The sequence below is a fragment of the Salmo trutta genome, chromosome 16, assembly GCF_901001165.1.
Source record: "Salmo trutta chromosome 16, fSalTru1.1, whole genome shotgun sequence".
NCBI lineage: Eukaryota > Metazoa > Chordata > Actinopteri > Salmoniformes > Salmonidae > Salmo > Salmo trutta.
In genome coordinates, this window is record NC_042972.1 from 22,555,979 (window position 1) to 22,583,456 (window position 27,478).

The window sequence follows — 27,478 nt, forward strand, 5'->3', positions numbered from 1 at the left end:
ACTCTATCTGAGAAGTAGTTGGTGAACCGAGCGAGGCAGTCCTTTGAGAAACCAAGGCTGTTGAGTCTGTTGATAAGAATGCGGTGATTGACAAAGTCGAAAGCCTTGGCCAAGTCGATGAAGACGGCTGCACAGTATTGTCTTTTATCGATGGTGGTTATGATATTGTTTAGGACCTTGAAAACCGGAAGGTACAGTGGGATTCGAAATGGTCAGTGATCTGTTTGTTAACTTGGCTTTCAAAGACTTTAGAAAGGCAGGGCAGGATGGATATAGGTCTGTAACCTTTTGGGTCTAGAGTGTCACCCCCTTTGAAGAGGGGGATGACCGCGGCAGCTTTCCAATATTTAGGAATCTCGGACGATACGAAAGAGTGTTGCATTCAAGGTAATAGTGCATTTTATGACTGCTGCTGAATCAAAAGAGACAACTATGGATAATAATTTAGCCAATTAAGTGATAAAATACTATGTGGGACTGAGGCGAACTGTACTAATCCATGCCACTCGTCAGCCAGTATGGCTCAGTATTGAACAGACTGCTTTCATTTCATTCCCAACCCTCATCGTGGAAAGCTATCCTATAGGTTTTCACTTCATCCCTAACCTAACCTACTTGTACACATTCAGTACAGAACCATCCTCTTTATAGAACAATCGTTCTAACCAAAGTCAATAACATCATCCTCTCTACGTGACAAATATTAACAATGCCTCCATACCGTGTCAAAACAATCAGTACCACTAAGGATTAAGTTATCGGGGTGATTGATAGTAGTCATGGGTACCTGCAGGAAGTCCCCAGAGTGATGTGCATAAAGGAGAGCCAAGGTACATGGAACAGAGTGGACTCCCGTATCTCCTATCTCTGTCAGCTAAGCAGAAAACAACTTCCCCACCACATAGTGACGGTGGGCCAGCATGGAAAGAGGGATGGAGAGAGAGAGAGCATGGAGAGAGAGTGTCACGTGTGCTCCCTCCCCATCCTCTAGGTCACAAGGCTGCTCATTATGGCGCACACCTGTCACTATAGTTACGCGCACCTGCGTGTCATCACTCACCTGGACTCCATCAACTCCTTGATTACCTGCCCTATATATGTCACTCCCTTTGGTTCCTTCCCCAGGCGTTATTGTTTCTGTTTCATGTCTGTGTGTTGTTTCTTGTTTTGTATTATGTTACCTTTATTTATTAAAACATTCACTTGCTGAACTTGCTTCCTGACTCTCAGCGCACTTGTTACAGAGAGATGGTTATTCTCTTTTATTATAACTGCACATAAACTGACAGAGTAAATGTAATATCTGTATTTCAGATAGACTGTATCTCATAGAAGGCAGTTAGCGGTTTAATGGTTATTTAGTTCGGAGTTTGATATCTCTTGACTCCCCCTCACCCAATCTCAATCCAAGGGCATCTTCCCCAGAAAGGGGCTTCCCTGTTCGTTCTCACCCTGCCTCTCCCTCCTTCGCCACTCCTTCCAAGTCATGCTTCTCTTCCACGTCCTCCTTCTCTACCAACCCCGTGTTTACTTAGCTAGCTAGCTTCCATGCTCTTGGTTAAACCAAAGATACTGGTAATTTATATATGTGGTTAAATGTTAGCTAGGTAACTTAGCTTTCCTAATCAATAACTTGCTTAAATAAGATTCTCTACTGAAAAACAAGAGTTGACCTTTTACTCGTTGGCCATCGTCTCACCATCACCTTGTCTTTCACCGTCAAAATCTGGTTAGAGAGCAGTCAAGCCGTGATTGGTCAAGAAACCTGACGAATTGCGTTTCAGGAGAACGCCACAGCGGTCTAAGGCACTGCATCACAGTGCTTGAGGCGTCACTACAGACCCGGGTTTGATCCCAGGCTGTGTCACAACCGGCCGTGACCAGGAGTCCCATAGGGCGGAGCACAATTGGCCCAGTGTCGTCCAGGTTAGGGGAGGGTTTGGCAGGAGGGCTTTACTTGGCTCGTTGTGCTCTAGCGACTCCTTGTGGCGGGCAGGGCGCCTGCAGGCTGACTTCGGTTGTCAGTTAAATGGTGTTTCCTCCAACACATTGATGCAGCTGGCTTCCGGGTTACGTGGTGGTGGGTGTTAAGGATGTGGTTTGGTTTGGTCATGTTTCGGAGACGCATGACTCAACCTTCGCCTCTCCCCATCGCGTTGAGGAGTTGCAGCAATGAGACAAGATTGTAATTGAAAAAGGGGGTAAAATACACACACACACACAGAGAAAAAAAAACATTTCACCTGTAATAAAATGATTATAAAAGATTGCAGTTCCGAGAGCAAGATTTTTTTGTGTAAGAGGAAAAATCCATATGGGGATGCGGTGTATTTTTTAGAGCACAGTAACAACACAAAAATCTCTGCTCTGAAATTAATATTTTGCGTGCAGCAACGATGTTCTGGTCGCTCAAAGTATTACTACAACTCAAGTTTAATTTGCGTGCCCCCCGCTGCATGTGCGCTCGTAGGACCCATCCTCTATGATCTCATCCAAATGTCTGTGCTCTTGACTGGTCTGTGCGCCAGCGGCATTCATCCTCTACTTGCGGGACCCATCATCTGCAGTCTTGATTTGTGTTCTCTTGCTCAATGATGTTTCCTCTTGCTCGACAGCGCCATCTTGCGCGTGCTCAACTTTAGAGATCAACTTGACACCATAATGGAGCTGATCGTGGACTACAGGAGAAGGAGCACGCACCCATCCACAGCGATGATCTGCCCGGTACTTTGCCCTGCACCTTCAGAATAATGCCCCATGTACAGTATATAGTCATTGAACCCCGGTCACCTCATAGACTGTATAATGTTGTTTACTCACTATGTACAGTACCTGTCAAAAGTTTGGACACACCTTCAAGGGTTTTTCTTTATTTTTACTATTTTGTACATTGCACAATAATAGTGAAGACATCAAAACTATGAAATAATACATATGGAATCATGTAGTAACCAAAAAAGTGTTAAACAAATCAAAATATATTTTATATTTGAGATTCTTCAAAGTAGCCACCCTTGCCTTGATGGCAGCTTTGCATTCACTATATATTGCCTCAACCAGCTTCATGAGGTAGTCACCTGGATTGCATTTCAATTAACAGGTGTTCCTTGTTAAAAGTTAATTTGTGGAATTTCGTTCCTTAATGCGTTTGAGCCAATCAGTTGTGTTGTGACAAGGTAGGGGTGGTATACAGAAGATAGCCCTATTTGGTTAACCTCTCTAGGGTAGGTGGCACCAAATCGTCCCACCTACATAACAGCCAGTGGAATCCTGTGGCGCGTTATTCAAATACCTTAGAAATGCTATTACTTCAATTTCTCAAACATATGACTATTTTACAGCATTTTAAGACAAGACTCTCGTTAATCTAACCACACTGTCCGATTTCAAAAAGGCTTTACAACGAAAGCAAAACATTAGATTATGTCAGCAGAGTACCCAGCCAGAAATAATCAGACACCCATTTTTCAAGCTAGCATTTAATGTCACAAAAACCCAGAAGACAGCTAAATGCAGCACTAACCTTTGATGATCTTCATCAGATGACACACCTAGGACATTCTGTTAAAGACGAAGTCCATATTATGGCAAGAACAGCAAAAATAAGAAAAGAGAAACGACAGTCCATCATTGCTTGAAGGAGAGTCAATCCGGAAACTTTCAAGAGCAGTCGCAAAAACCATCAAGCCATGTGGTGAAACTGGCTCTCATGAGGACCGCCATAGGAAAGGAAGATCCAGAGTTACTTCTGCTGCAGAGAATACGTTCATTAGAGTTACCAGCCTCAGAAATTGCAGCCCAAATAAATGCTTCACAGAGTTCAAGTAACACACACTTCTCAACATCAACAGTTCAGAAGAGACTGCATGAATCAAATCAAAATGTATTAGTCACATGCTCTGAATACAACAGGTGTAGACCTTACAGTTATATAGACTATATACAGGGGGGTACCGGTACAGAAGTCAATGTGCGGGGGCAGCGGTTAGTTGAGATATGTACATGTAGGTAGCGTTATTAAAATGACTCTGCATAGATGATAACAACAGAGAATGCAGCGGTGTAAGGGGGGGGGTGTTGGCAATGCAAATAGTCTGTGTGGCCATTTGATTAGATGTTCAGGAGTCTTGGGGGTTGAAGCTGTTTAGAAGCCTCTCGGACCTAGACTCTCCCGCAAGCCGTGCGGTAGCAGAGAGAACAGACTATGACTAGGGTGGCTAGAGTCTTTGACAATTTTAAGGGCCTTCCTCTGACACTGCCTGGTATAGAGGTCCTTGATGGCAGGAAGCTTGGCTCCAGTGATGTACTGGGCAGTACGCACTACCCTCTGTAGTGCCTTGCGGTCGGAGGCTGAGCAGTTGCCATACCAGGCAGTGATGCAACCAGTCAGGATGCTCTCAAGGGTGCAGCTGTAGAACCTTTTGAAGATCTGAGGACCCATGCCAAATCTTTTCAGTCTCCTGAGGGATAATAGGTTTTGTTGTGCCCTCTTCACGACTGTCTTGGTGTGCTTGGACCATGTTAGTTTGTTGGTGATGTGGACAGCAAGGAACTTGAAGCTCTTAACCTGCTCCACTACAGCCCTGTCGATGAGAATGGGGGCATGCTCGGTCCTCTTTTTCCTGTAGTCCACAATCATCTCCTTTGTCTTGATCACGCCTAGGTAGAGGTTGTTGTCCTGGCACCACACTGCCAGGTCTCTGACCTCTTCCCTATAGGCTGTCTTGTTGTTGTCTGTGATCAGGCCTACCACTGTTGTGTCATTGGCAAACTTAATGCTGGTGTTGGAGTCGTGCCTGGCCGTGCAGTCATGAGTAAACAGGGAGTACAGGAGGGGAATGAGGACACTCCTCTGAGGGGCCCCTGTGTTGAGGATCAGCGTGGCGGATGTGTTGTTATCTACCCTTACCACCTGGGGGCGGCCCGTTAGGAAGTCCAGGATCAGGCCTTCATGGTCGAATTTCTGCAACAACAAAAAATACTACTAAAGGACACCAATAATAAGAAGAGACTTGCTTGGGCCAAGAAACACGAGCAATGAACATTAGACTGGTGGAAATCTGTTCTTTGGTCTGATGAGTCCAAATTTGAGATGTCTTTGTGTCTTTGTGAGATACAGAGCAGGTGAATGAATGATCTCTGCATGTGTGGTTCCCACTGTGAAGCATGAAGGAGGAGGTGTGATGGTGTGGGGGTGCTTTGCTGGTGACACTGTCAGTGATTTATTTATAATTCAAAACACACTTAACCAGGTTGGCTACCACAGCATTCTGCAGCGATACGCCATCCCATCTGGTTTGCGCTTAGTGGGACTATCATTTGTTTTTCAACAGGACAATGACACAACACACCTCCAGGCTGTGTAAGGGCTATTTGACCAAGAAGGAGAGTAATGGAATGCTGCATCACATGACCTGGCCTCCACAATCACCCAACCTCAACCCAATTGAGATGGTCTGGGATGAGTTGGACCGCAGAGTGAAGGTAAAGCAGCCAACAAGTGCTCAGCATATGTGGGTACTCCTTCAAGACTTTTCACCTGGAAAACCATTCCTCATGAAGCTGGTTGAGAGAATGTCAAGACTGCGCAAAGCTGTCATCAAGACGAAGAGTGTCTACTTTGAAGAATATAAAATATATTTTGATTTGTTTAACTACATAATTTGGTTACTCCATAATTCCATATGTGTTATTTCATAGTTTTGATGTCTTCACTATTATTCTACAATGTAGAAAATATTAAAAAATAAAGAAAAACCCTTGAATGAGTAGGTGTGTCCAAACTTTTGACTTGTACTGTATGTACATACTGTATTCCAATCCTAATATACCTACTACTGCTCATACCATTTTCTTTCCAAATGATGTACTGCCTATACACACCAGTTATTTATACTCTGGATTCTGAGAGATGCTCACTCTAATATATCTGCTCTGGGTTGTTATTTGGACTTGTTCCGTCATTTCTTTATTTCTTGTTTAGATTTTTTGATTATTTGTCTATTTACTGCACTGTTGGAGCTAGTAACATAGGCATTTCTCTGCACCTTTCTATTTCTCTTTCTCTCTCTGTTTCTCTCCCTCCCTCTCTGCTGTAACACAATACTGTAACTCAACCAACCAATTTGACATTTCATCTGTCAACAAACCACACTGTCAAAATACACCTGTTAACTGAACCATCAGAATCATGTTCTCTTTCTCTAATGAAACCACTGTTATGTGTTCTAATCTTGTGCATGTTTCCTATGTGTTGTGGTGGTGAGATAGTGTTGGTAGTCAATGTGATAGGCCAGGCTGAATAGCTGTCATATGCTGCTCTAACTCAATTAGCATAGAGATGAGTCTCATAAAAAGACCCTCCAGCTCCCTCTGTCTCCCGGGACCTGTTATGAGAGCTTCTCCTATGAATCAAAATCCGAGCAACGAAAGAGTTGACATACAGTCTGTCCGTGCTTCTGAAAACGGAGTGGCAGAGTTGAGATACAGAGGGACAGAAAAAGAGAAACCTCGTCCTTAGTGCTGCTCGGGGAGTCAGTGAATTAGTCTCTTGCTGAAGGTCTAGGAAGCCATTTCTCGTATAGTGGGATTGAAGCGGCGGTTCTGTTGCTTTGGCCTGAATTCCAGGGAACTGCTGTGCTGTGGGGGGGGGGAGTAATGATGGATGAGATGATGCAGAAAACCCATATAGGGGATTTCTTATTCTTTCCTCCTCTATCCTCCTCTATAGGATACTTAGAGCCCCCATTCTATACGCCTACATCAGGGATCCTCAAGTAGATTCAGCTGTGGGCCAAGTTCTTCTGGAGTGGATGGTCAGGGGGTCGGAACATAATTATAAATCATTTATGGACTTCAACTTGACCGCAAGAAGCCCAAACAGATATAATAGTTGACTAAAACATAATCATTTCAAACCTTCCTTACATTTGTATACGATCACATACACTGAGTGTCATAGACTGACCAGGTTAATCCAGGTTAAAGCTTTAATCCCTTATTTATGTCACTTGTTAACTTGGCCAAATAAAATCTATTAATGCAATGCGTTGAATGAGCTCCAAAGCAATTCATTTGAAAACAAACAAGTCGATTTCATTTAAATAGACAAAATGGCGACTCCATTGAAATAGTGTTTACCCACTTAATGGATGACGGCAGGTTACTTTGTCTTCTTTGTTTGACTGAGACACCCCCACACAGCTCTGTCTTCCTGGGCCATGAAGAACTCTGAAAGCACCAAAGTCAATCAGGACAAATCAGGACAAATAGATCTACTGTTACAGGCTTGTGTTAGCAAGTCTCTCTCTCTCTCTCTCCCCACTCTCTCTATCTCCCAACCCACAGCAACTCCATTATTTCAGTGTTGTAAATACATAACATGACAGGGTTAAAACTCTACTGTCTTCTTGCTGTAGTGTGTCACTGGTGTTTAGTCTCAGTGGCCAATGGGGCCACAATTTGATTGTTATAGTCTTAGAGTGTGCTGGGGCCTGATAGACAGTAACTCTGATGTGTGTCCTGTGCTATTACAATGGCCTTGTCTGGTTCGCTCCCCATGACTCTGTCATTAAGGGGATGGAGGTTGACCCTGAGACCGGACTGGCCTGTCATTTGCTGCTGCAGTTGCTGCCACCGCCACACACACACACACACACACACACACACACACACACACACACACACACACACACACACACACACACACACACACACACACGATACAGCCAGTGTTCTGTTGGCTTCACTATACTAAGAGAGGATATCAATGAAACTGACAGGAAACAAGAGACAGGAAGAACAACCACCACTACCAACATGAAAGACTGAGGTAAAAAAATGACACTGTAATGATGTAGGGGTTTTAGATGTTGTTCTTATGATGTACAAAGCCTGCTTGTCCATGTTCCATTCCTGACAGATAATGACAAAAGAATACCACCGCCACGCCATTTCATTGAGATGATTCACTTCTCCAGCAGTGGTTTGTCTTCTTTTAGTGCTATCCGGTATCCTTGGGACATCCCTACCCTAAATCCTAACCCTAACCTTAACCCTCACCTAAACTATTTGAAATTTCAACTTTAATGGGGTAATATCAGAGTCGAGATGTCCCAATGACACCGGATAGCAAGGACCATTTGTCTCAGCTGTGATTGTGAGAGTAAGTTCTCCACAGGTAGAGTAGCTCTCTGTAAAATGGCTGCCGTCTGCCTGGATAGGAACCAGATAGTAATTTAGAGCCCCATCACTCTCCCCGTCCTTTCACAGGAGAGAAAAGGGGTTTAAAGAGAGAGCAGGCAAAGTATATATGCCAGATTTCAGACTGACTGTGGGAAACAACATCAATCAGTATTTTACTAGCCTAGCTGCTCTATAAAGTAAGGTTGGTTTGGACCCTGTAGGAGAGAAAGTCCGTCTGGCAGGTAGCTCTAGTACATACAGGGTCCTCAGATAGACATTTACTCTACTCTATATACACACACACACACACACACACACACACACACACACACACAGAAAATGAGAAAGAATAGCTTTCAGTCTGATTAATTCAAGACTAGAAGGAGACCAGGAGAGAGAGAGTCTGGAGTGGATTTCCATCCAGTGGCCATCAACATTACTCCCCAATATTCTATATGCTACTACCTATCTTTCTGTCTCTACTGTTATGACTATGGTTATATTACTCCAGTATATCACTGTAGAGCAGAGAGCTAACATCTAGTTACACTGCATTGTTCAGTATTCCATCACTATTGTGGTGTGGTATTGCAGTCAGACACTGGCCTTTCCTTTTTTTGTTGTCCTGCATGGATGGCTACCTTCCATTGGCTCGTATTCATCTGCAGGCTGAGAGTCAGAGTGGTTGCAGACACAGACACACAGGATGGCTCCGACTTTTGTTCTTCTGTACATTGGATCCACAATGATGAACAAAATGCGTGTGGAGTCTTAAATGTTATGGTCAACAGCAGACCTAGGTTTAAATACTATTTGAGATTATTTGAAATACTTTAGCTGGGCTTGATTGAGTTTGCCTGGCATAATGGAACCAAAGGAATAGTCGTAAAATTACAAACCCTGCCCATCTGGCACTCCAGGCGGGCTGAAGCAAATGTGAAAGATTGTGAAACGCATTTGAAAGATTTTATAATTATATGAGATTCCTCTTAATCATACATGTAACTGCCAAAATAAAGGAAACACTTGACTTCAGTATATGAGGGATACAAAGTACACTGAACAAAAATATAAATCCCAGAAATGTTCCATACTTACAAAGAGGTTAGTTTTCTCAAATGTTGTGCACATATTTGTTTACATCCCTGTTAGTGAGCATTTCTGCTTTGCAAAGATAATCCATCCACTTGGTGTGGCATATCAAGAAGCTGATCATTACACAGGTCCACCTTCTAATGGACACAATAAAAGGTCACTCTAAAATGTGCACAATGCCTGAGATGTCAAAAATGTTGAGGCTGCTTGCAATTGGCATGCTGATTGCAGGAATGTCCACCAGAGCTGTTGCCAGAGAATGTAATGTTAATTTCGCTACCATAAGACAATTTCTCTACCAACATCGTTTTAGAGAATTTGGCAGTACGTCCAACTGGCCTCACAAACGCAGATTTTGTGTAATCACGCCAGCCCAGGACCTACACATTTGGCTTCTTCACCTGCGAGATCGTCTGAGACCAGCCACCCAAACAGCCAATGAAACTGTGGGTTTGCACAACCAAAGAATTTCTGCACAAACTGTCAGAAACTGTTTCAGGGAAGCTCATGTGCGTGCTCGTCGTCCTCACCAGGGTCTTGACCTGACTGCAGTTCGACATCGTAACAGACTTCAGTGGGCAAATGCTTACCTTCGATAGCCACTGGCACGCTGGAGAAGTGTGCTCTTCACGGATTAATCCCAGTTTCAACTGTACCTGGTAGATGGCAGACAGCGTGTATGGCGTTGTGTGTGCGAGCGGTTTGCAAATGTCAACGTTGTGAACAGTGTGCCCCATGTTGGCGGTGGGTCATGATATGGGCACGCATAAGCTACGGACAACAAACACAATTGCCTTTTATCGATGAACTATTTTATGCAGAGATACCGTGACGAGATCCTGAGGCCCATTGTCATGCCATTCATCCGCCGCCATCACCTCATGTTTCAGCATGATAATGCACGGCCCCATTTCGCAAAGATCTGTACACAGTTCCTGGAAGCTGGAAAATGTCCCAGTTCTTCCATGGCCTGCATACTCACCAGACATGTCACCCATTGAGCACGTTTGGGATGCTCTGGAATGATGGGTACGACAGCGTGTTCCAGTTCCCGTCAATATCGAGCAACTTCGTACATTCATTGAAGAGGAGTGGGACAACATTCCACAGGCCAAAATCAACAGCCTGATCAACTCTATGTGAAGGAGATGTGTCGCTCTGCATGAGGTAAATTGTAGTCGCACCAAATACTGACTGGTTTTCTGATCCACGCCCCTACCTTCTTTAAAGGTTATCTGTGACCAACAGATGCATATATGTATTCCCAGTCATGTGAAATCATAGATTGGGGCCTAATTTATTTATTTCAATTGACTGATTTCCTTATATGAACTGTAACTCAGTAAAATCTTTGAAATTGTTGAATGTTGCATTCATACAGTTGAAGTCGGAAGTTTACATATACTTAGGTTGGAGTATTAAAACTCGTTTTTCAACCCCTCCACAAATTTCTTGTTAACAAACTATAGTTTTGGCAAGTCGGTTACGACATCTACTTTGTGCATGACACAAGTAATTGTTCCAACAATTGTTTATAGACAGATTATTTCAATTATAATTCACTGTATCACAATTCCAGTGCGTCAGAAGTTTACATACACTAAGTTGACTGTGCCTTCAAACAGCTTGGAAAATTCCATAAAATTATGTCATGTCTTTAGAAGCTTCTGATAAGCTAATTGACATAATTTCAGTGAATTGGAGGTGTACCTGTGGATGTATTTCAAGGCCTAGCTTCAAGCTCAGTGCCTCTTTGCTTGACATCATGGGAAAATCTAAAGAAATCAGCCAAGAACTCAGAAAACAAATTGTAGACCTCCACAAGTCTGGTTCATCCTTGGGAGCAATTTCCAAACGCCTGAAGCTACCACGTTCATCTGTATCAACAATAGTATGCAAGTATAAACACCATGGGACCACACAGCTGTCATACCGCTCAGAAAGGAGACGAGTTCTGTTTCCTAGAGATGAACCTACTTTTGTGCGAAAAGTGCAAATCAATCCCAGAACAACAGCAAAGGACCTCGTGAAGACGCTGGAGGAAACGGCTACAAAGTATCTATATCCACAGTAAAACGAGTCCTATATTGACATACCTTGAAAGGCCGCTCAGCAAGGAAGAAGCCACTGCTCCAAAACCGCCATAAAAATGCCAGACTACGGTTTGCAACTGCACAAGGGGACAAAGATCGTACTTTTTGGAGAAATATCCTCTGGTCTGATGAAACAAAAATAGAACTGTTTGGCCATAATGACCATCGTTATGTTTGGAGGAAAAAAGGGTGAGGCTTGCAAGCCGAAGAACGCAATCCCAACCGTGAAGCACGGGGGTGGCAGCGTCATCTTGTGGGGGTGCTTTGCTGCAGGAGGGACTGGTGCACTTCACAAAATAGATGGCATCATGAGGCAGGAAAATTATGTGGATATATTGAAGCAACATCTCAAGACATCAGTCAGGAAGTTAAAGCTTGGTCATAAATGGGTCTTCCAAATGGAAAATGACCCCAAGCATACTTCCAAAGTTGTGGCAAAATGGCTTAAGGACAACAAAGTCAAGGTATTGGAGTGGGCATCACAAAGCCCTGACCTCAGTCCTATAGAAAATTTGTGGGCAGATCTGAAAAAGTGTGCGAGTAAGGAGGCCTACAAACCTGACTCAGTTACACCAGCTCTGTCAGGAGGAATGGGCCAAAATTCACCAATTCACAAGCTTATTGTGGGAAGCTTGTGGAAGGCTACCCGAAATGTTCGTCCCAAGTTAAACAATTTAAAGGCAATGCTACCAAATACTAATTGAGTGTATGTAAACTTCTGACCCACTGGGAATGTGATGAAGGAAATAAAAGCTGAAATAAATCATTCTCTCTACTATTATTCTGACATTTCACATTCTTAAAATAAAGTGGTGATCCTAACTGACCTAAGAGGGAAGTTTTACTAGGATTTAATTAAATATATTTGGCTAAGGTGTATGTAAACTTCAGACTACAACTGTATGCTTGTTCAGTATATATTGAACGCAGGTGCTTCCACACAGGTGTGGTTCCTGATTTAATTAAGCCGTTAACATTCCATCATGCTTAGGGTCATGTATAAAAATTCCCAGTTGCCATTATTTTGGCTGCCATGGCTAAATTAAGGGATCTATGAATTTGAAAGGGTGGTCTCAAAAGAACATAGGGGCATTTAAAGTGTTGTATGTTCCTGTGTGTGTCTGTCACCAGATCTCAACCCAAATGAACACCTATGGGAGATTCTGGAATGGCGCCCAAGACAGCGTTTTCCACCACCATCAACAATTTCTCATGGAAGAATGGTGTGACATCCCTCCAATAGAGTTCCAGACACTTGTAGAATCTATGAATTTACTCATTGAAGCTATTCTGGCAGCTGGTGGTGACCCAACGCCTTATTAAGACACTTTATGTTGGTGTTTCCTTTATTTTGGATGGTACCCATATGTAATCACAATACCCACTTGGCACAGCGGGCAATTCAATGTTGGTTCAAAGTAATTGTAATCCTTCAAAGTTCAAAGTAATCCTTGAAATTACTTAGAAACAATGTTGATTCAGCCAGTGTATCCTCAGTGGGTATAGTCTACTCAACAATATGTTAAATAAAATACACAAGTTTATTTGCAGTAGTTAGATAGCCTCTTACAGTACCAGTGTAAATACTTCAGTTATGTTATTATAAATGAAATTATCTCAGCAGACCTGGTTAATATCTTTTCATACCTCCATTGTCTGCTGTCTGCATTCCAAGTGCCTTCAGGTGCAAAGATGAAATATGTTTTTCTTTTATATCGGTTTGCCACTTTTCGTGCTTTGGTATTCTTTGTAATGAAAAGCACTATATAAATGAAATGTACACCTATTATTATCTGTAGCTGCAACAGCAGTTTGACCCTTTCTGTTTCTACTCTGTTACAAGACAGTCATTGACATCACATTGCTCTCTTTCTCTCTGTGGCATTATAACTTCAGATGCTCTACTTTCATTTACCTAGGTGTTGATTACTTGATGTAATCAAAATATATATGAGCCAGGTGTGTATGCCCTTTATCACACTGATGATTGGTTAAGTAAACAAAAATGATTATCTTTTCACTTGTATTTATTATTGCGCTGAGCACATTTTGGGGCATCTGTCCTAATAAATATAATATTTGCATTTAAACCTCAGTTTTCTATTTCTTCTGGATGTTTTCAACAGTGTACACATATCTACCCTTTCCAACATGTCTCTATGTACCGCAGGTGTTCTTGAAGAGCGACCGCGTTGCCAAGATGGTCCAGAGCGGGGGCTTCTCAGCCAATGACTGCAGGGAGGTGTTCAAGAGGCACATTGAGAAGCGTGTTCGCAGCCTGCCTGAGATCGACGGCCTGAGTAAGGAGACAGTGCTCAGTTCCTGGATGGCCAAGTTCGACACCATCTACCGCGGGGACGAGGACCCACGCAAAGCCCAGCAGCGCATGACGGCCAGCGCCGCCTCAGAGCTCATCCTCAGCAAGGACCAGCTCTACGAGATGTTCCAGAACATTCTGGGTATCAAGAAATTTGAGCACCAGCTGCTCTACAACGCCTGCCAGGTAAGAGCAGGCGTTAGTAGAGGGAGGGTGTGTGTGTGTGTACGCATCATTGTGAAATATGGTTGCATCCGAAATGGTTCCCTATTCCCATCACTGCTTTTGACTAGGGTCCATAGGCTGCTATTTCTGATGCATCTATGTGTGTGTGCATCACTGTTAAAAAAGAACACTACTTTCCCAGTGGGCAAAACTGACTGGTGACAATTAAGTCATCATGATGTCATCACAATCAGAGATTGATGTCATTGCAGACAGTTCTGCCTGCCAGGTAAACAAAAAACAATCAAGGCCAAGAACAGTGCAGCATTTGTTACTGTTGTTTGGGCTATGCCTGCAGCTGGACAGCTACAGTGGAAAGTCTGCTGTCTCCTTTGTCTCATGCAGTAGCAAGGTCACAGATCAATATGGGTTTATAGAATCACACCAGGTTTTAGAGACCAACTGTATTTTTCAAGCATCTCAAGTTTCAAGTTTTAATGTCACATGCACAAGTGCAGTGAAATGCCTTTCTTGCAAACTCAAACTCAAAACCAAACAATGCAATAACCAATAACAATGTAGGAGTGCTGACTTAAGATCAGGTTTTACTTTTAGATTATAATGCATGGTCGAACTGATCCTCGATCAGCACTCTTACTCTGAGACAATTTGTGGATATGGGCCCAGGTTTTACACCTTGACTAGAAGGCCTGTTTTACTTTCAAACAGGCTCTTCCTGTTCTTGTATTTGGCTGAAACAGCCTTCATCAGGTTTCCATTTGGTAAAATAATATAAAATAACATGCACCTGACACTTATTTTCAAGAGGGAGATAGCACAAACCCAAAGCTGGTAAATCACAGGCCTATCTTACAGCCCAGCGCCTAGAGAGCCAGCGCTTCGATCTCCTTCCTATGAGGAGTGACATGTTGAGATTGCTAGAGGACAATGGTGGACACCAGTGTGCTTGTGTCGGACATAACTCTCCTACCCGCAGCGCTGCTTCACTTGTACAACACTCTATGAGAACGCTGAGACTTAGAGAGCAGATAGCAGTGCTAATATATTCTTCTTCCAGGAGCTTGATTAAAAGTCTGATCACAGGAAGCATTCGGAGCCAGAGCTCAGATACATTTACATTTCCTCATAATTTAATGCATTAGCAACCACACTTAAGTGAATGGTCTCATTCTCTCCCATTTCGATTTAATGCACACGTGGCCCTCAGAAACCAATGAATTGTTGAAACGGCTTAATTTCTGCCTGAGAGAAGAAGGTATCATCTTACTATTTTCTTCGTCATTTATGTTGTACAACATTTAAAGATGCACTGCGCAGAAATCGTTCTGCCATTTCCTGGTAGAACAAATTCTAAAACTTTGCCTAATTTCAGTTTATGTGACAAAACTGGCAAGAATAGTGTAGAGAATCATAGTGCCATCTAAACAGCGGTGAAATATATTTTCCATAACCAAAAATATAGTGTTTTCTGTGGTTTGAAGCTGGTGTACAAAACCAAAAGTAAGAGACGCAAAACAAAACTTCAGAACGGGAGGGATAAAAATATTGCACATAGAACAGACTTGCTTTCAATTAAAATTATAGATGGTTGAGTCTCCTAAAAAGTTACAGCTTTAATGGTTGCTATCCCAACGGCATAGCCTCAGGAAGCTTTGAACTGATGTGTTTTTCCTTCAACTGAAGTATAATGGCAGATTGTGAATGGAGACTGGGTTACAATGTGAAGTGATAGATTGATCAGTCTTGTAAATTCAGAGGCATGAGTCTCGCTCTCTCTCTTTCTCTCTCTAACTCTCTCTCTCAAATGGCTTTATTGGCAAGTGTTACCACGTACATTGCCAACGCAAACATATAGACACGCATCAAATCAATGATGACGCAGATAGATAACAATAGGACAAATAATAATACTCAATGAGTAATAACAATTAACGGGACACTACACTAAGAAATGAACTAGGACAATAATGAAATAGTGATAAAGACACAGTTAGCAATGTTATTGCTCTGGTTTGTCATTCCACTGCTTGTCCCTACCAGTGTGGTAAGAAGCTACATATTTAGCAGCTAATGTGGCACAAAGGTTTTTTTTTTTTTCTCCCAGTAGATATTTGATTTTTTCCCTTTCTGTTTTGGTTTCAAAATTGTATTTGTTTTCAATTTTGGGAAAGAAAATTGCCCATAAGTCTGTATAGTTCTGGCAATGTTGGAGAAAGTGCAGCTCTGTCTCTGAGGGCAGAGTGAGCACAACCTGTCCTCTCTGAGATTTGTCTATGACGGCTGGTTTCTATGGCCAGGCTGTGCTTACTGAGTCTGTACACAGTCAGTGTTTTTCTCACTTTTTTATCAGTCACGGTGGATAGATAGTCTGCCAACATGTACTGTCTGTTTAAAGCCAAATAGCTCTCTCTCTTTCTCTCTCTCTCTTTCTCTTTCTTTCTCTCTCTCTTTCTCTCTCTCTCTCCAATCCTTAATTTGTTGGTTTGTCTCATGCTGAGATAAAGCACAGCCCCTCTGAGTCTTCCCATAGTTGCTTTAGATTCTTCCCTGCTCATCCTTTGAAGATGGCTAACCTAGTTTTCCTGTGCAACCTGGCGGCGGAGCAGAGTAGAGCCGCTGGTGGAGGGTCAGGAATGAATCTGCTTGCAGGACAAGGACACAGTGCTGTGGGTTGGTATGGTGGCATGGTGGGCAATCCCTCTGAACATATCCCACTTGGCACTAAGTACTGCAGATCTGCAGACAAAGGAAGCTGCCAAATTATAAATATAATCAATCGTGTTCTGTTCGTTCTTTTTGCCCTTTTGCTTTTTTTTGCATTGGTAACAGGAAACTGTGTTGCTGTGTTTTAGGTATAGAATATTGTGGTGCTTCTCCTCCATGATATGTCTTCAGGTCAGGTCAAAGAGCTGAACTGGGCAGATCAATTTACCATTTGTCTGGATTGGAACACAGACACACATGCTTAAAATCATGCGTTCATGTACGTACACCCACACATATGCACACAAACACATGCACACACAAACACACACATGTACAGACATACACACACACTAACAAACATACACACACACGTACAGACCTACACAGACAGACAGACAGACAGACAGACAGACAGACAGACAGACAGACAGACAGACAGACAGACAGACAGACAGACAGACAGACAGACAGACAGACAGACAGACAGACAGACAGACAGACAGACAGACAGACGCACAGACGCACAGACGCACACACAGATGCACTGATGCACACATAAACAGAGCGATCAGAGGCGGGCCATTTCAGCATACTAAATATCCCTATTCCAGTTACCATCTTGTCACAGTAGTGAAAACATCACTGCTCACAATCAGCAGAATAGCTATTTTTCTGCTGACCACTGACACTATAGACCTTTTTGACAGGAGCAATAGGCCTTTTTACCACGGTGTTCAATATGACAGGAGCAATAGCCCTTTTTTCCACAGTGTTCAGTATGACAGGAGCAATAGGCCTTTTTTCCGCAGTGTTCTTATGACAGGAGCAATAGCCCTTTTTACCACAGTGTTCAATATGACAGGAGCAATAGGCCTTTTTACCACAGTGTTCAGTATGACAAGAGCAATAGGCCTTTTTACCGCAGTGTTCTTATGACAGGAGCAATAGCCCTTTTTACCACAGTGTTCAATATGACAGGAGCAATAGGCCTTTTTACCAGTGTTCAATATGACAGGAGCAATAGGCCTTTTTACCACAGTGTTCAGTATGACAGGAGCAATAGGCCTTTTTACCACAGTGTTCTTATGACAGTAGCAATAGGCCCTTTTACCACAGTGTTCAATATGACAGGAGCAACAGGCCTTTTTACCGCAGTGTTCAATATGACAGGAGCAATAGTTTTTTTTACCAGTGTTCAATACGACTGGAGCAATAGGCCTTTATACCACATTGTTCAATATGACTGGATCAGCAGGCCTTTTTACCACAGTGTTCTTATGACAAGAGCAATAGGCCTTTTTACCACAGTGTTCAATGTGACAGGAGTAACATTACTTTTTACCACAGTGTTCAATATGACAGGAGCAATATGACAAGAGCAATAGGCCTTTTTACCACAGTGTTCAATATGACTGGATAAGCAGACCTTTTTCCCACGGTGTTCAATATGATAGGAGCAACAGGACTTTCTACCACAGTGTTCAATATGACAGGAGCAATAGGCCTTTTTACCACCGTGTCCTTATGACAGAAGGAGTATAACTTTTTACCACAGTGTTCAATATGGCAGGAGCAATTTGACAGGAGCAATAGGCCTTTTTACCACGGTGTTCAATATGACAGTACCAATAGCCCTTTTTTCCACAGTGTTCAGTATGACAGGAGCAATGGGCCTTTTTACCGCAGTGTTCTTATGACAGGAGCAATAGCCCTTTTTACCACAGTGTTCAATATGAAAGGAGCAATAGGCCTTTTTACCACATTGTTCAAAATGAAAGGAGCAATAGGCCTTTTTACCAGTGTTCAGTATGACAGGAGCAATAGGCATTTTTACCGCAGTGTTCTTATGACACGAGCAATAGCCCTTTTTACCACAGTGTTCAATATGGCAGGAGCAATATGACAAGAGCAATTGGCCTTTTTACCACAGTGTTCAATATGACAGGCGTAATTTGACAGGAGCAATAGGCCTTTTTACCACAGTGTTCAATATGACAGGAGCAATAGGCCTTTTTACCACAGTGTTCAATATGACAGGAGCAACAGGAGTTTTTACCATGGTGTTCAATATGAAAGGAGCAATAGGCCTTTTTACCATGGTGTTCAATATGACAGGAGCAACAGGCCTTTTTACCGCAGTGTTCAATATGACTGGATCAGCAGGCCTTTTTACCACAGTGTTCAATATGACAGGAGCAATAAGCCTTTTTACCACAGTGTTCTTATTACAAGAGCAATAGGCCTTTTTACCACAGTGTTTAATATGACAGGAGCAATAGGCCTTTTTACCACAGTGTTCAATATGACTGGATAAGCAGACCTTTTTCCTACAGTGTTCAATATGACAGGAGCAACAGGACTTTTTACCACAGTGTTTAATATGACAGGAGCAATAGGCCTTTTTACCACAGTGTCCTTATGACAGAAGAAGTAGACTTTTTTACCACAGTGTTCAATATGACTGGATAAGCAGACCTTTTTACCACAGTGTTCAATATGACAGGAGCAACAGGACTTTTTACCTCAGTGTTCAATATGACAGGCACAATATGACAGGAGCAATAGGCCTTTTTACCACAGTGTTCAATTTGACAGGAGCAATAGTCCTTTTTACCACTGTTCAATATGACAGATGCAAAAACACAACCTCTCATGCTTGATTTTCTCTCTTTTGCTGCGTAGAGAGTACTCACCACTTAGATTTAATGGCCAGTGGTTTGGTTTTTGTCTGATGAATTTTGAGTGGTAAATAAATGTATTTGCATTGCAGGATGTAGGATAATTTTCTGTAGGGGCACATTTTTTATGATGGATGTTTTTCTGTTAATGGGGCAATCCGTGATTCAAAAACAACAATGGCTGTATATCATTATTTTAAGGCTAGGCACCACAGGCTGAAGTAAAATTTTTGCATATACCTATCAATTTTGAGATTTGTTTGTGTACAGTATAGTGCACTACTTTCGACCACATAAGGCTCTGGTCAAAAGTAGTGCACTATGTAGGGACAAAGGTACCATTTGGGGAGACAATCCTCATAAGAACCAACGCATGGCAATGGCAGCGCCGCATTCTCCACTGTTCTCTCTCGATGATTATCCTAGAATCCAGATTGATATGCTGTGTTATTATTTGAAACAATGGTGAAATGGTGCATATCCATTTAGATTGATGACGGAGTTCTCCCCAAACAGAAGATGATGCTGTTCCCTGCTCGCTGCTCAGCACTAGATGCCTCAGGGCTGGTTGGAGAAGATGTGATGAGAGGTTTTCAGGGATTGGTTAAGATTCAGAGGCCATCAGTTTTAGCTCTTATCTCGTGGGATTTAAGTCATTTGTTAAAGTCACATAACAAGAGAGCGGGGGAAGGGAAAATGACTATTTCTGTCCCAGATAGAAGGTACCAGGAAGCACTGCAGAAATATGGGAGTGACTCGGAGCAGGGTGACTAGACTGGTACAGTGTGACCTGTTGTAAGGCTTGGGCGTAGTGGGTGAGGAATCAAGCGCAGGAAGCAGCTATACAGGGTAGTGGCTTTTAATGAGCACAACGGCGAAACACAAGCCACCCCAACAGCGATCCAGAGCGCACACAAAACAAAGTGCCCCAAACACAGGGGACAGAAAACAGTCGGCGCAAAACCACGCACTAGAGCATAAACACAATCAGCGTGAACACAAGCCAAAATACAGAGCAACAATCCCGCACAAAGAGCAGGCGGGCCTACTGGCTAACTGGTCTATCAGGGCCCTTTCGTTCCACCTCGCCCCAGCGGCCAAGGTCCGGAACTCCAGCGCGAAGTCCTGCGTGCTCCTTGTCTCCTGCCTGAGGTGGAACAGCCGCTCACCCGCCGCTGGTCCCTCCGGAGGGTGGTCGAACACGGCCCGAAAGCGGCGGGTGAACACTGGATAGTGATCCCTCGCCGAGTCCGGACCATTCCAGACTGCGTTGGCCCACTCCAGAGCTCGACCCGTCAGGCAGGAAACGAGGACACTCACACTCTCCTCCCCCGAGGGAGCAGGTCTCGCCAGGTACAGCTCGAGCTGGAGCAGAAATCCCTGGCACCCAGCCGCCGCTCCATCATACTCCCTCGGGAGCGCAAGACAAAGCGTGCCGGAGCCGGACACAGTGGGAGGAGGAGGTGGCTGAGTCAGAGGAGCCGGAGGTGGAGAGAGGAGACCACTCCTCTCCCATTGGTCCATCCTCCATCATTTGGTCCATCTCCGATCCGATGGAGGACTGAGGTGTGATGGAGAACGCGTTCCTCCATCGAGGGAAGGGGGTTGACAGCTGCTCCTGCTGACTCCATTCGTGGTGCGGGATTCTGTAAGGCTTGGGCGTAGTGGGTGAGGAATCAAGCGCAGGAAGCAGCGATACAGGGTAGTGGCTTTTAATGAGCACAACGGCGAAACACAAGCCACCCCAACAGCGATCCAGAGCGCACACAAAACAATGTGCCCCAAACACAGGGGACAGAAAACAGTCGGCGCAAAACCACGCACTAGAGCATAAACACAATCAGCGTGAACACAAGCAAAAATACAGAGCAACAATCCCGCACAAAGAGCAGGCGGGCCTACTGGCTAATATAACAACGCTAATCAGCCCAACACATAACAGGTGCAAACAATAACGGAAAGGGGGGAAACAAAAGGGAATCAGTGGCAGCTAGTAGGCCGGTGACGACGACCGCCGAGCGCCACCCGAGCAGGAGGGGGAGCCACCTTCGGTAGGAGTCGTGACACCTGTGGCCCCCCTGCACCAGCCTTCCTGGCTCTCCCAATACAATGTAATGAGGCTGGGCTGCACAATCAGGTGATAACCAGGTGAATGTGGTACAAGTGGCACTGAGAGTGACTCAGAGCAGGTTGAGTACACTGGTACAGTATGTATGACCAACGGCCCCATCGCACCAGCCTGCCTGGCTCTCATGATACGACACACTGGGGCTGGGCTGCACAACCAAGTGACCTAACTGTGCTATGCGTGGCACAGTCCAGCAGACATATCTATGGTAATGTACATGTCTCTCTTCCTCATGCCTATTGGAGATGTGCAGGAATATGTACTTCTAAGAAGGTTGTTACAGCCAATTCATGTATTTTTTCTTTCTGCTTCGTGTCTGCTTTCCGTTCTGTAATGTGACTCATTATGAGTTCCAGTTCAGTAAAGCATGAAACACACATACACAGAGTAATATGTTTCGTGTCGTGAGTTTCAGTAAAGCATGGAACTGAATAGGACTTTCAAGTGCTGCATGAAACACGCATACACAGAGTAATATGTTTTGTGTCGTGAGTTTCAGTAAAGCATGCAACTGAATAGACGCTTCAAGGCCACATCATGACAGCCGCTTGACCTGGTTAAATGGCTCTCTGAGTGGCGTGTAACAGTCGTTAGTGTGTGTGCGTGGGCACGTGTGTGTGTGTGTATGTTTGGTCGTGTAGCCACGATAAGCCAAAGGCAAGCCACTCTGCATCAAACACATCCATCCACATAAAACATACATAATTTAGCCTTTCTGATGGTGATGGAGTGAATGGCATTTTTTGTCAATAGAAAGGCGTTCTAAGAGGCGTTCTGAATGAGTTTGTGCCATTAGACGACACATACACCACCTGGAGTTTATTTAATGAAAGCACAATTAGACATAATTAGCAGAAATTGTCGGGCAACGTAAGCGCAGTCGGAAGCAGAAAATGTGAATGTGCTGTTGCCTGCCATGTACTCACGCATAGAGATGAGATGGATGGCCTTATGAATCTCTTTCTCATGTTAACCAACAAATCATTTTAACATTTGCCATCTGATCTACTTGGATGATCGTTTGCCTTGCTGAAGAGGTTGCCACAGAAGGCTGAATGTATATGAGTCATCTTTGTAGCCAATGAACCAGTCAATGCCAGTGTCAGCAATGACATGGCAAAAATAAAAAATAGAGATGACAATTATTGTCACGCAACCAAGCATCACAAATGTGATGATAATCACACCTCAAGGTGACAGATTCATTATCTTGGCTTTGAGCTGTAGTGACGCGGTTATATTCTTTGAGCATTACTGTAACTCAATAACAAACAATGAGACTGCTGGTTGGGTATTATTGAAGGCCAGTGCTGTGTCCAGTATCCAGTGCTGTGTCTCTACAGTACCACAGTAACAATTCAGTCTCTCAGCTCCTCTCACAAGGCTGCTTGGGTGCTGCTGAACAGTTACAGGCACTATGTATGGAAGTGGTCAGCGTTAATATTATTCATATGGAGCAGATAACACGCAGACTGTGTCCCAAATGGCACCCTATTCCCTATGTAGTGTGCTACTTTTTACCAGGGCCCATACGATTTTTCTAACAAATAATAGTGTACACTTAGTACTAATGTATTTGTACATTTACATTTACATTTACGTCATTTAGCAGACGCTCTTATCCAGAGTGACTTAAATATGCACAAATATAGCCGAGTTCAAATACATTTGATAGAACTTTGGTTTTGAATATTTTGGATCACAAATTGAGAGTGGGAGGAATAATTGACATTTTGTTTAATTATTTAGACTCTGAAGTCTGGCATTTCTTCTGTGACATTTTCACAATGCAACAATCTAGAGTTCATTTTTTTGTTTTGTTATTCCGTCAATGCATAGTGCGCACAGCCTACTGCCTAGCTGCTATGGTGAGGGGGTTCATGTCTACAATAGCCTGGGTTTCTGCTGCACTAAAATACTGTAAATAGTTAAGCACTTAAGTGCCAAACCTCAATACTGCATCTAGAGGTGTTCAATGAAAGCAGATTTGGTTGCTTGTTAGTGCTATGACACCACAGGGTGAAAATATCTGTTCTGTTGGTGGAGCGTGAATCTGATACAGTGATACAATGATGCAGTGTAACAACATCACTGACTGGTTAAAAAAAAACACTGTTTCTCACACTCTCCTCGCTCAGCTACTCTGATGTGTGATCATGAATATTTACCCGCACGGATGAACTCTATTTCTCTCTCTTCGACTGAAATTTTTCCCCAATCTCAAGTGGCAGCTGATTAAATTACCTTCATCGTACGCACAGGGAGATGTCAAAGTGAGGTAAGAGAGAGCAGAGAACATTAAAATGAACCTCTAGCTCTGAAACGAGCAATCACAAACCCCGCAGCCAACAGACAAAAATGTGTGTGTGCAGTGGTGTAGAATAACCCTAGTGTTTGAATAACAAGTGTTGAACCGAAAACCACACCCATCATGCTCACATTTATATTTTAGCAGACACTCTTATCCGGAGTGAGTCCATACATTTTCATACTGTTCCCCCATGGGAACCAAACCCACAACCCTGGTGTTTCAAGCACCGTGTCCTACCAACAGAGCCATACAGGACTTCTATTGCAAATTGATTTTGAGAATGTTTGTTTCAATATCTATGTTTTTGCATGTACATCGATGAATTCATCCTATGCTACTCTATTAAATAACATAGCTTTTCTAAATGAATCTAATCTGTTACTTGGATTTATTGCACCTGTTACTGAAATGGTTATTCCAGTTTAGATGCTTTAGGTAGTCTCATATCTTAGTCTTCCTAACCCTGGCAGTCATACTGAATGCAAGTTGCGGATGAATAATGTTTGATATCCCCACTCTGGCTGGATTCCGATAGGAATTACACATCACTTAGCAAGCCAGCATTATGTGACTTGCAGGCCTGATGTGGTGTGCAAACCATGAGGTTTAATTGGGCTCTCACTTGATAAAGGTCACAGGACTGAAAATGAACGAATGCAACAAGCATGTCTTTGTCACTAACAAATACAGTCACGGGTGGTAACTCTACAATTAACTCGAAATATGCAAATAAGGCTTTACACCAGGGGTGTCAAACAAATTTTTTCTCTAGGGCCGTGTTCGGTTGTCAATGAGGTCCGTAAGGCCGCGTTGAAAATGTATTTTATTTCCTCACCGTCAAAAATAAATAGTCCCCTATCCATCGATTTTTTTGCCATTGTTGATGCTCCCTGACTGTCTACTTTAATTTGGGAGATTATTAGTGAGCTGGACACAGTCAAGAAACTGTATGAATGTAGGTCCATTATCATTTCTACACAGTTTCCATTTGATTTTGATTGGACCCCTGCTTTACGATAAGCAATGTGTTATTTTAATACTGAAAAGAGTGGAACCATAAAGACACTGGAACATTGTTTCATTTAACACTCTCAGTGTTAATTTAACACTGGAGAATGTGCTGTGCATGCACACCACACACCCACATACACACACACAGCTCCCCCACTCCTACTGGTGTTGGAGGAGAAAGGCAACACCCCATTATGCCTTCATTTGCTTCGTCAGCAACTGTTCGCTGGTGAATTATGCTTGAGGGATTTCTGCTTCCAGCATTGAACTGATCTGATTATGGAACCCTCTGTGTGTGTGCACGTACATGTGTGTGTGTTTGTGTATGTCTCTTTGCGTGCCTGCATGTGCCTGCGTGTGCATGTTTGTGTGCGTGTGTGTGTGGTAAGGCTGGTGATGGGATCTATATAATGCAGCACTATAGATTGGAAGAAGGGAGAAGGGGAAGGGGGACAGACTGCATATTGTTGCTAAGCTAGCCGCGAGGAGAGGGAGGGCTAGATAGATACACTCTTATCAAAAATGGTTCCAAAAGGGTAAATCAGCTGTCCCCATAGGCAAACCCTTTTGGGTTCCAAGTAGTACACTTTGGTAACACTTTACTTGAAACCCAGCGTCATAACACATTATGACACGTCATGACCATGTCGTAATATATCATATACATGTCGTAATATATCAACAGCTTACATAACTTGTCATAACCTTTTATAATATGGTCATAACACTGTCATGAGACATATATGTTGACCTGTTGTGTCATATAATGTGTTATTTTATGTCTGGTTATGACAGCTACATAAGAGTGTCAAAACCCACAAAACCTACCACACAAGGCAAAACATTCCGTTACCCCATAACTTACATGTCAACAATATGTTTATGTTATATACAATACCAGTCAAAAGTTTGGACACACTGCAGGGTTTTTTTTATTTTTACAATTTGCTATATTGTAGAATAATAGTGAAGACATCAAAACTATGAAATAACACATATCATGCAGTAACAAAAAAGTATTAAACAAATTAAATATATTTTATATTTGAGATTCTTCAAAGAAGCCACCATTTGCCTTGATGACAGCTTTGCACACTTTTGGCATTCTCTCAACCAGCTTCATGAGGTAATGGAATGCATTTCAATTAACAGGTGTGCCTTGTTAAAAGTTAATTTGTGGAATTTCTTTCTTTCTGAATGTATTTGAGCCAAGCAGTTGTGTTTTGACAAGGTAGGGGTGGTGTACAGAAGATAGCCCTATTTGGTAATATACCAAGTCCATATAATGGCAAGAACGGCTCAAATAAGCAAATAAAAATGACAGTCAATCATTACTTTAAGACATGAAGGTCAGCCGCAAAAACCATCAAGCGCTATGATGAAACTAACTCTCATGAGGACCGCCACAGGAAAGGAAGACCCAAAGTTACCTCTGCTGCAGAGGATAAGTTCATTAGAGTTACCAGCCTCAGAAATTGCAGCCCAAATAAATGTTCAAGTAACAGACACATCTCAACATCAACTGTTCAGAGGAGACTGCGTGAATCAGGCCTCAAATTGCTGCAAAGAAACCACTAGTAAAGGACACCAATATTAAGAAGAGACTTGCTTGGGTCAAGAAACAATAGCAATGGACATTCGACCGGTGGAAATTTGTCCTTTGGTCTGATGAGTCCAAATTTGAGATTTTGGGTTCCAACCGCCGTGTCTTTGTGGTTCCCACCGTGAAGCATGGAGGAGGAGATGTGGGGGTGCTTTGCTTGTGACACTGTCAGTGATTTATTTAGAATTCAAAGCACACTTAACCAGCATGGCTACCACAGCATTCTGCAGCGATATGCCATCCCATCTGGTTTGCGCTTAGTGGGACTAATATTTGTTTTTCAACAAGACAATGACCCAACACACCTCCAGGCTTTGTAAGGGCTATTTGACCAAGAAGGAGAGTGATGGAGTGCTGCATCAGATGGCCTGGCCTCCACAATCATGCAACCTCAACACAATTGAGATGGTTTGGGATGAGTTGGACCGCAAAGTAAAGAAAAAGCAGCTGACAAGTGCTCAGCATATGTGGGAACTCCTTCAAGACTGTTGGAAAAGTACTCCAGGTGACTACCTCATGAAGCTGGTTGAGAGAATGCAAAGCTGTCATTAAGGCAAAGGTGTCTACTTTGAACAATCTAAAATCTAAAATATATTTGGATTTGTTTAACACTTTTTTGGTTACTACATGGTTCCATATGTGTTATTTCATAGTTTTGATGTCTTCACTATTATTCTACAATGTAGAAAATAATACATCTAAAGAAAAAGTTTTAATGAGTAGATGTGTCCAAACTTTTGAATGGTACTGTATATATTTTTTTAATTGTCCATATTAAATTATCATTGTAATTGTGCACCTACCCCAATGCTCTGTTGCATTGGGGTTGCTGATGACTGAGATGGGTTTTAACACACTTATGTAGGTGTCATATCCAGCCATAAAATAACGCACTATATGTCACAACAGGTGTAAATATGTGTGTCATGACTGTGTTATGACCATATTATAACAGGTTATGACACTAGGTGTCAAGTAAAGTGTTACCAACCCTTTTTGGTTTCAGGTAGAACTTTTTGGGGTTCCATGTAGAACCCTAAGTGGAAAGGGCTCTTCATGGAACTCAAAAGGGTTCTTCAAAGGGTTACACTTTTAGGTTCTAGATAGCAGCTTTTCTTTCTAAGAGTGTATGAGCACATTCTGTAGCAGCAGGCATCACCTCTCCT

The 27,478-nt window shown here is 42.9% G+C and overlaps 1 protein-coding gene across 12 annotated transcripts in view; it reads left to right on the top strand.

The window, feature by feature from the left end:
* LOC115150325 (calcium-dependent secretion activator 1) overlaps positions 1 to 27,478 on the top strand; it is a 167,591-nt gene that overhangs the window by 53,531 nt on the left and 86,582 nt on the right. For all 12 annotated transcript variants that reach the window (XM_029693490.1, XM_029693497.1, XM_029693498.1 and 9 more), the window contains exon 3: positions 13,543 to 13,875. In XM_029693490.1, coding sequence (XP_029549350.1) covers positions 13,543 to 13,875 — 333 coding nt within the window. The remainder of the gene's footprint in view (positions 1 to 13,542; positions 13,876 to 27,478) is intronic.